Genomic DNA, 10,798 nt, shown 5'->3' with positions numbered 1-10,798 from the left:
GAGGCTGAGAGGTTTTAAATTCGCGGCATCAGGTAAAATGGCCACGGCTGACGCAAAAACATCGTGTAGCCAAAAAAATAAAAAGATACAGAGCCGGCTTTATCGCCTCGCTATTAGCAACACCGAAAAGAGGCCCAGAGACGACAGCTAGCACCACAAAAGAGACAAAGCCGTTCTTATACCCCTATGATGCAACTTTCGGCATTCAAACCTGTTATGAAGAACAAACGAATAAAGAAAAAAAAAAAGTTAAACAAACAAACAGGCCGTGTCAATGCAGATGACGTTATTCTGCTTTTGCTCCTTATTATTTATTTTTTTCCCGAGGTTGGAGGGGTTCGATGTTCAAAGGACTCTATTCAATTCGCTTCCGCGCTCCCGGGCTGATCGGAATGTCCCCGCCTGCATATGTAACCTTGGGGGCCTCGAATTCCATCGGTTTTTACGTAACAGCTGTTCGAGTTCCATAAAAATACGTCTAACGTCAACGTCTAAAACACGTAAAAAAAGACGGTGGAAAACATCCATTCCAACTGACAGCTTTATACTCAAGAGACAATGCTTCTCGCGCATTTCGGTGATGTGTAGGCCGAATCTTGCGCTGAACTTGACAGAGTGTTTGTTGACCAAGTGCAAGGACAGCGCCTGCAATGCCACTAAAAATATATATATCCAGCAAGCAAAGAAAAAAAAAAAGCTACCGATAAAGGCAAGACAGCTGGCTGTTTGACACGGACAATGGATACATTCTGAATGGCCGACTGGTCAACAAAACCAATTGACAGCTCTTAAAACGAATCGGAGTCTCTCAGATGAATCGGAATTATTGACACAATGCGTGCTATTGCGATCATTATTGATGGGGAAAAATCCATCTGTTGTCGTATAGATGTACCGTTCGCATTAACTAGCACTGGGCGAACGGCTATCAAATAGCTAACTTCATTCGCGCGACAGAACCTCCACCGGTGCAACGAATAAAACACCGGTCGTTTTCGAGTTCGCGGAAGTCGGCATATCGCCTTTGGCGTTTGTTTTGGAGAATCAGCTGTACGCTATCACAGTGTTTCCCGCTACGATCGATTTTTCCCTCGAAAGCAGCACACAACACGCTTGGCAACACTGCGCGCGCACCCGTACGACCGGGAGGACGTCCGCGCTGCGGAACAGCCGATCACCCCACCTCCCGAAAAAAACGCTTCCACCGGCGAATCTTCGCAAAGACAACCTCCAGTAAGGGTCGCGACGTAATGATCCTCACAGCCGGCGACAATACATCACCGAATAGAGTAGAAACCGTTTAAACATCCGCGACAACGACCGGCAAAACTTCGGTGCACGGTTCGGAGGGGAGTACTGGCGCTCAATGGCACCGTCGTAAACATGTTTACATTTCGGACAGCTGGGCGGGGCCACGGCACGCCGAAAAAACGAACATTTCGGCACGAAGTGTGCCCAGTTTCGACTCGGTCGCCGCTAGGCTCGAACCCCACGACGGCATCGAAGCCGGTCGGGGTCCAAACACCGCGCCGGCACGCGTTTTTCGAGCGTAAAAAGCCGGCACCGCTCGGGACATTTCCTCACATCCGGGCCCTCGGCGAAACCGCCATGGCCGCCTGACAACGGGCCCGACCAATGAGGAAGTAGGTCAGGCGAAGCTCGACCAATCGGAGGCCGCTGGGAATCACATGGCTTTGTTGTCGAGCGCGGCGGCCCGCGAGTCGGCAAAGAGAGAGGGGGACGAAGTGAGAGAACATCGGCCAGCTGTGCGGTAGATAGCGAGCGGTCCGCCGGCGTACTCGGTGCGTTCACTGTGTTTTCTTTTTGTCGGACTGGCATGTCACTTCTCCAGCTTGCGCGCGAGCAGGTCGAACCTTGAGAGGTGCGCGACGCGGGGATACACAACACGATGTCGACGGGCAAACGACTGGCCAAGCGATCTATCCTCGGCACACGAGTGTGCGCGCCGACGCTGGACGGACTCCACATGCCTGGCGTCATCCAGGCGACCAAGACGGATTCGGACGACGAGAACGTCTACACGGTGTCGTTCGCCGACAAGACGACTGCGGAGTACCGCGGGGACGAACTAATCGGGCCGGGCTTCCAGACGGTGGCCGGCCTCACGCTCAAGGCAAGCCAGAAGGTTTACGTGACGTTCAACGGGCGGGAGGTGTCCGGGGTCGTGATGGAGCACGACGTGCCGCGCGACGAGGTGCTCATCTCGATCCAGCCATCCCAGCACAACCACCACATCTCGCAATCGGTCGAGCTGCGCAAACGGTTGGACGAGGTTCGTCTGCTCGAGAGCCGCAAGTCGGCGAGACTTCAAGACTTGGACACCGACTACTCGCGGCTCGCCGAGGGACAGGGAGAGCTACGACGACGTGCCGCGTCGCTCAGCATCGACGTGCCGGCTTCCATCAAGTGAGTCGCCCCTTTTCGACCCCGAAGGGGCTAGAATTCTCGGGCTCTCGGCGCCTATTTTTAGTGTTTACATCACAAAGTTGCGGTCGACATGGCCGCGCCAAGCGGCTTCCCAGCTGATCGCAATGTCGGCGAACCCGCGAGGGCTGCGCGCTGCCTCTCCCCCGCCGCCGCGCCGCCAACCCTCACCCCACAGCGAACCGGCCGGCGACTTCGAAACCGGGCGCCCGCAAACGTCGCGCTAGGCCTAGCCGAGTTCCCCGCGAAACCAACAGTCGTCTCCTTGGCGAACCGGCGATCAGCTGACCGCCCATGAACGCAGGCCCCAAGCTCGACCGGGCCGGCCGGCCGGTCTTTGCGGCGTACAAACAAACATGGAGGCGCGCCCCTGTCACTGCGCAGCAGCGGGTGCGCAGCTGACGTCACGGAGACGTCACTCTGACGTTGCGGCCTGTTTTGCTTCTCCGGGCGGCTGTTTGGGGATCCCTCGCTTCCTCGCTCTCTGAATCCCCGAGAGGGGCCCCCGCTGCCTGCCGCTTCGTCGAACCGATTTCGCAACTGCCGCGATTTCGGCCCCGTTTCCGCATGGAGCTCGTGGCGACGCTCTTGCTGCTTCCTCAATCATCCCGTGCAACAAATTCGGTGGAAAAATAGAAACACAATCGGAGAAGTTTGCCACGAAAACAACCAAGGAGGTTCAGGTTGCACACTTTCTTTTAAGTAACACAAACTGTTGTTTTTTTTTTTTATTATTACGGTAGTTTTTACGCTTGCCACCCCTACGTTTCCGCTTGTGACCGTTTCCTGAGAAAGTACCTTTTTTCTAATTAAAAAGAAAAAAAAAAATCCGACGCATCGCCTTCCTTTCCGAAAAATCGATCGCTCCCTTCCTTGGAACGCCGATTTTTGCGTAGCAAGATGTCGACCGCGCGACCTCCCAGAAACATGGGCGTCAGAACAAAGGAAGGAAGAAGCTGCAACCGAAGGGCGCGCAGTGCCCGCCCTGTCCGTTTTAACGTTTTTGGCGACATTGACTTGAACATCGAGCGGTTTCTTCGGGAGCAAACCTGCCCCTATTGTCCACGCGTCGGAGATGTCGCGGCGGATCGCTTGTCTTCGAAACTGCTTCCTGGAAACAAAAGCGGCTATGGCACCTATTTTACAAACGTCGCCTGTTCGCTAAGGCGGCCTTAGCTAAATCTACGTTCTCTAAAAGGAATACATTTCTGGATTTCTCGCACTTCCTGTAATAGGTTTAACGTACACGACTAGAAACAACATTGAGAGACGATTTGCGGTTGTTCTTTTCGACTACAAAAGTATTCATGGTCTTTTTTTTCTTCTTGTTTTTCTTTTTGCTATGTACTTTTTTTTTCAAATACTTTATTGCAGAGTTTGTGGTGTTCTAGATATATTCAATATCGATAAAGTTATACGAATGAGATTATTAAATTCATCGTTTTTACGTTTTACATCCAGTTTACGAACTCATTTTCCAACTTTTTATCATGTTCCACACTGACTGATTTAAACATTAAAATTGGAACTATGGCAGTAGGTTGCACACTTCGTTTCGATGAGCCTTATTATCAGAAACGAGTTTCGCACTGGTTGTTATCAATCTGTAAATCTAGGACAATCATATTTTAAAGCTACATTTACAACAAACTGAAAATCGCACATCTTTCGTGTCGCAAATCATCTGGAGACATAATAATATACATGACGTCAAGCTTGTTCATACTTCCGGTTTTCGGCCACTTCGGAAACGGAGAGTGAACGGGGCGGGGAGGGAGAAAGCGGATGTGTGGAAAGGACATCCGGCAACACGGTGCTTTATGCCGAAAATATCGAGCTGGAATTCCGCAAACACTGCCGTTATTAAAGGACAAATTGTTGTACAAAAGAAAGCCTTGGCTAGAGTCAATGGCGTTCATGAAATGCACCGAGATGCTTTTTTTTTTTTTTTTATGGTTTCCACGCGATTTATCTACATCACGAAGTTCTAAAGTTAACAAATCATATACGCATCCCATATCTAATACAACGAGTGATCAAAGTGTCGCACTGTTCATCTTCGCACCAGGGAAGGAAAAGGCCCACACCTTTCCAGTAATCGAAGAGTGCTACTCAATTAAGTCTCCCATTCTTTGAACAGTGCTAATTGCTTATGGTACCCCAGCGTAAAAAAAGAACTTCCCATTTACTTTTAAAAACAATTTTAATACGCATCAAAAGTGAAAGCCAATATCTCCGCAACCTTAATTTATTTTTCACTCTCTCTCTCTCTCTCTCTCTCTCCAAAAGTGAGCTAGGTTATGTGATCAGCGTACGTAATCGACTTTTTATATACATATATATATGTGTGTGTGTGTGTGTTTCGCAGTTTGCTGCCGGCCTAGTTTCCCAGTGAAAAAAATAATTAAAAAAGTGGCGCTGAATAATTGTTTAAACGCCCAAAAGGCAAAAAAAGCCTACAAAATAAAATTAAAAAAGAAAAACAATCACGGACGGGAATATTAGAATTAGAACGCTGTTTCCTGGATTGCCAAAGTTTGAAAAGCCGTTGCATAATTAAACTTGGCGATGCAGAACGCAATAAACAACGACAGAGACAGATTACAGAGTATAATTATAATGCAATTAAATGCAAAGGTGCAAGCGAGCTGGACAAGAATGACGAAAATAATCCCTGGAGAAGGGGAACAAGAGGGACAAAGGACAAACACAAATCTCCAAACACAGCTAGGTGACTGGCTTGTTCTCCGGGGACTATTTTCGTCATTCTTGTCCAGCTCGCTTACACCTTGGCATTTAATTTCATTATAATTATAACCTTAAATTGCAAGCTTCACCCCTTGTTGGTGTTAGACTGGTGGCAGCTGATAAAACCAGTTTGCTCTACTGACGTCTAACTCCTGGTTAGCTCAGTTGGTAGAGCGCTCCACCTGTAATGGTGAGGTCCCGGGTTTGATACCCGGACCAGGCGGATTTTTTCGGTCGCTCACCAGTCACCTAGCTGTGTTTGGAGATTTGCGTTTGTCCTTTGTCCCTCTTGTTCCCCTTCTCCGGGGATTATTTTCGTCAGTCGAGATTACAGTGTGGTTGTTTTCTTCGTTGGACGTAGTTTCAACTTCCAATCAACGTTTCGTCAAAGTGTTCAGCGGTCGTCTTGTCTTGTAAGAATGAACCAACTCGCCCGCATCGCCATTTTGATGCCTAATAGACCCATCTCGAGCAAAATTCGGCAGTCGCCAATGTTTCAGAGGGAAAGCAAATCATACTTTTGGTTCTCCATTTCTAGGTTAGGTGGCGCAAGCTACAACCCGTTATAAACGGTTAGCATCTATCCAGTCATTGGATCCGAGTCCTCCCTCGTAATTTGGTTCCTGCGTACCCGGTGATAGAAGGAATTCCTTCTATCACATACATCGGTCACGCAACAACTCTGTCCGCAGACTTGCCCACGTGACAGCCACGGGGAGTTCGATTGGCTGGGACGGTTTTCGTAGCGTCCGTCCCGGATCGTCGTAAGTTGAAAGGGAGCATAGCCCGGAGCTGTTTGTTTTGCCAGCCCTTTCTTCGCCTTCGAGCGCAGTTCCGCAGTTCCCGACCGAGAAGACGCCGGCTGATTTTCGTGTTGGGGGAGGGAGGGAGAGGGCGTAGAGCAGAGAGAGAGAGAGAGCCTTCTTCCAGGCCTCCACGGCCCCTTCTTGTTGCCCCTTCCGGGGTCGAGTCTAATAAGCAACGCGGCTCTCTTTTCATTTCTCTCTTGTTTTTTCTTCTTTTCTTTTGTTTTTGTCCTCGAAAAAAGCAGCCCTCCTTAGCAAAATATATTCAGTGCGAAAGCGAGCTGGTGGAAGTTTACCACGATGAATTTAACCGGAGACTGGGGCAGAAGGAACGAAGAATCTGACCGTGGTAGAACAGAGACAGTCGTCGTCCGTAACTCAGCTAATGATGTTGTTGTTGTTGTTTTAATCACATCATTAAGCCCCAGAACATTTTTTTTTTTTCAAGGACAATCACAGAACTCACCGGTATCAGAAAACAAAAAAAGACTACAAAGCACGACTAATTTTAGATATATGAGAAACTTCTGCACTGCTTCTCTTCAATCTCAAATGGTAAAAATAAAACACACACACACACATTCCTTTTAGATTTGGCGCACAAACGAAGCTGCAAGGTTACCCACCCTAATCCCTCGTTGTTATATATATATATATATAATCTTTAACAGATGCGTGGCACCGTAGCAGATAGTTGACTACGCTTTAAGCATCGATTGCATTCGTTGAGGCTACCGGTTCTTCGCGTCGCCATTGGTTCCTGATCGTTCTCATGCATGCACGGTGCAGCGATTCGATTGGTTGTATAAGAAACAAGGGACGGCCGAGGCACGGCAGCGATTGGCCCCCCGCAAGGCATGCGAAGGTCCAATCACACCGATCCACAGTGTGCGATTATAAAGGGAATGACAAGACCCCAAATAACGGACCATGCTCTGTTGCAGAGCCAATCAGACAGCGCCAAGAGTGCAACGTCACGTCGCTTCATCGCCTCGGTTCGCTCGCTCGCCACCACTCACTATAAACCAGTCACACACACAGTGAACGCGCCGCAATCAAGCGTTTTCTTTTCTTTTTTTCTTGCATGATCGGTTCACTTGGTGATAAGCAAATGCACGAAGACAACGAGCGCCGTGACGACACAGTTTTGGCGCTGGGTGAAGCGCAAGTTCGTCTGTTTCCTGCACCAGGGTTGCGATGATGTCAGAACGCCAAGCTCTTATTGGCTGATCGAAAAAAAAACAAAAAAAAAGAACTTTCAGTCTTTCCATTTTGGTGAAGAATGAAGACCAGCGGAGCTGTACAATAATGGAAAGTAATACGCCGGCCGCAAGTCGGCAAACCAGAGTGGAAAGGCTGCCGCCATCTATGAGAGACGACTGCAACCACATACGTGGCTTTCCGCCGTCGCTCATAGATGGCGGTAGGTGTCCAGAGTTCGGTGTCTTCATTTCTTTGCGGGGGACACGATCCTGGGAAAACTAGCCCTTAACAGCTCCGCTGTAAAAAAAATAGTACGGAAGACCTTAAGGCATCTCTAGCATTAAGGTCTACCCACCATCCTTCCAATCAAAGCCAATCAAAACCCGGCGTCATTTTGACGTCACCGCAACCCCTGCGCTAGAAGCAGACGACTCGCTCTCCGCATTGAATCGTAGTTATGATGCGTAAAATGTATTTTTTAGGTCATACTTGGAACTTGCTATGGGTACAATTCTTGCTGGGATTCTGAATTTCTTCATCGCTGAAAAGATTCGGCGTCATATATCGTAACCGACTTTCCTGGCTAAAAATATCGCCGTTTATTTGTGTCTACCTCGACGAGTAACAGTTAAAAAAGAACGTAAACAGGCATGCGGCGGTGCACAAAATTGAGACAAAACACATATATATAGCAAAATTGTAAATGAACTGTTGATCTCTTCAGCCCTTCAAATCGCGCATCTTCAGAAAAGTAGCCTTACCGTCCCGGTCAACAATAACGTAGTTTTCTCCCTTCCTTTACTTTTTTTTTCCTTTTTTTTTCATGTTATTAGGTATTAAAATATCATAAACGCTAAAGGAAGAATAAAGATATCGGTGTTAATTTTTTGTTATTTTCACAGCTCTACATGTACATCCAAACGCCAGGATGGAAGTACACCACTTCCCAAATCTATGACCTTGCGGGGGAGAAGGAGGAGGGGGGGGGACTGCACCCGAGCAGTATATAATGCACTCAAGGTGTGCGCAAGGAAACGTCACGAGGCTTTTTTCGAGTCGCGCGAATAAAGTACCGTCTCCGAAAGCTCAAATACCGCTCGAAGGTAACGCCAGCGGCGAAGATATAGCATTGGAATGTTTTTTTTTTCTTCACAAATAGCGTTACCCCGAAGCAGACTTCGGAAGCGATTGCGAAAACTTCTCTATGGGGGGAGATGCTGGCGTCCCTCTCAGCGTCTGAATGGGGGCGAAGGACGCCACCTTCTCTGCAAAAAAGAAAAAAATAAAACGCTTTTAATTTTTTATTTTACTAACGCTTTGGGATGAAACTCTGCCATATTATCACTGCTGACGTTACCTTAAAGCAGGTCTTATATATAGTTTGCGCGGCGAAGTGGCTCTGAAGGTTTTATTTATGATTGGCGAAAAAACAAGTCGCTCGCGATGATCACCCCATGTGCTTCGTGAAAACATATCGAGCGGCAGGTGGAACCAGTGGCACACGTCATGAACTATACGCAGTCAATTGAAAGGCTGTCATCAAAACTTCTGGTGCTGGAAGGATGTGCTCATATCGAAATCTAATATGTGGAGTAGAACGAGCGACTTGTCACACCCGTTTTGGCCGGGCCAATCTTCGTTTTAAAAGTTCATTTCTTTTTTTTTTTTCTTTTTGTGTGTGTATGCGTGTGTGCGCGGTGGGGGTTCTAACGATGCCTTATGTCCAGAAGTACTTCAAAACTTGGTACTTCAAAACTAAACGGCGTAAAAACGTCACTGCCGTGTTCGTGCTACCAGCAAGCGCGCTAAGGTAGCTTCTTGGCAATCTCCGGTGCTCGTGAAGTAACCAGGAGTGATTACAAGCTGCGTGCTGCACGCACTCGAGGCTTGTCGGTGTCGGTGGTTCCTGTTTGTCGCTTTAGTGGGACCAGGCCAGGCTCGTCGTGCTCGACAGCGCCCCGTCTTTTTCTTTTGCTGAAACAGTGCGTGGCCATATAGGTGACGCGCGTTGCCGCCCAATTCGAGGGATTCACCCGTAACCCATCCATTCATCCATCCGCAGCAAACAAGTTTTGACGGATGTCTCCGCATCGGATGATTGCTTTCTCATCGGCGAACAGCGCCAAGCATGTACAACCCGCGCGAGGATATTTTGGTAGTCCTATTTTCTACGCCGGTGTGTTTGGCGTCGCCGCCGGCGGCACGCGTCGTCGCAGACCCCGCAGTCCCCTGCCAACTGGGCCGACCGCTTCACTCGGTTTTCTCCTGCACAAGACAGCTGGAAGTAGGGAGAATGTGGAGTCGGAGGCAGATCGCTCGCTCGCTCGCTTGCTTGCACGCGCGTGCGCTAGAAAAGCCGGTCCTTGTGCCCGGAGGCGCTACACGCTACTTCTGCTCGCTGGGATCGTCGTCACGCTACGACGGCCATCTCGGACGCTCTTTTTAGTTCCGTAAGGTGGATACCCCCCCCACGCCACACACCTCTATGCACACATCCCCATGGCTTTAACTCGGTACAGTTCAAACCCGACAAGCGAGAAGAAAAAAAAAGTACAGCGTACAAAAGAAAATTTAAGAGAGGGGTAAACGGTTCAAAGACACAAAACAAAGAAAACGCCGAGTCCTCACTCCATAATAATGCAGCGTTCGTGGCGTACAGAAATAATAAGCCCGCACACGCCGCCAGCGTCTCGCTCGTTTTCTAATCCCGTAGCCAGTCGAGCGCTCGTGGTCGGAATTCTCGGCTTTTCTCCCCGTATTTAAGGGGGAGAGTGAGAGGGGGGGGGGGGGGGGGGGGATCCGTTGCGGGAAAACAAGAGAAGGGGCGGCGAAGAAAGGGTGAAGCGTTTCTAGATCTGCAAGGGTGAAAGCACTCGGGTGAATAGGAAGCAACGCGGCCGTTGGCAGGCGAAAGAAAAGTCGTCGCCTCAAGGAAAGATAGCGCGGGCAGCTCGCGGTGTAAGGTGTCAGACCGGACGCGGACGCATGTTGAGTTACATACACCACTCAGCCCATCTCCCACTCCTTTTGTCGTCCGTTTCTCTCTCTTTTTTTTTAATTTTTTATCTCGTTCGTGCGTGTGAAACCGGCCGCGTTGGCCGTCGTTCGGTGACGATGGCTCTTCACGCCACGCAGTTGCGCGTGCGTCACTCGCTAAGAAAAGCAGGACAAGTTCCTCCCATGATTAACAAACTTACTTCAAAAAATAACCGAATACAAGTAATATGATTACTGGTAATGAGTAGCCTACAAGTTTGCTAAAAAACACGTCTCAGACGGCTTCGTATAAGAAAGAAAACCCGGGCGTCTCAATGATCCTGCGTCGAGGAACTCGATTACGATGACTTAATTTCAACGCGCCTGGCTTTTAACCATATACTAATGCGACCAATGTCGCACTTTCGTATATTCAGAAAAAAAAAAAAAAATGTCGCATCAAAGTGCCTGTGGACTGACCGACTGCTCTCGCCGCGCGTGTAGAGGGTGCGTGTGCACCTGCCGGCGCACTCCAGGCCGGCGATGTCGCAAAACCGCGTATTTATTGCAAAGTCGGAGGAGTGTGCTGCTGTTCTCGGTAGCGCGGCGCGTGACTCACG

At 49.1% G+C, this 10,798-nt stretch overlaps 1 protein-coding gene across 1 annotated transcript; it reads left to right on the top strand.

Moving 5' to 3' along the window:
• Positions 1–1,742: 1,742 nt before the first annotated feature.
• LOC120841344 (zinc finger protein 704) lies at positions 1,743–2,431 on the top strand. Its single transcript, XM_040212223.3, has one exon. It carries the CDS (start codon positions 1,910–1,912, stop codon positions 2,429–2,431), a length of 522 nt encoding a protein of 173 aa, XP_040068157.2. The 5' UTR covers positions 1,743–1,909.
• Positions 2,432–10,798: the final 8,367 nt, after the last annotated feature.

The sequence above is a fragment of the Ixodes scapularis genome, unplaced genomic scaffold, assembly GCF_016920785.2.
Source record: "Ixodes scapularis isolate PalLabHiFi unplaced genomic scaffold, ASM1692078v2 PGA_scaffold7__128_contigs__length_106722199, whole genome shotgun sequence".
NCBI classification, from domain to species: Eukaryota; Metazoa; Arthropoda; class Arachnida; order Ixodida; family Ixodidae; genus Ixodes; species Ixodes scapularis.
Note: the sequence above shows the minus strand (reverse complement) of the source record. Positions and strands in the feature narration are given on the sequence as shown.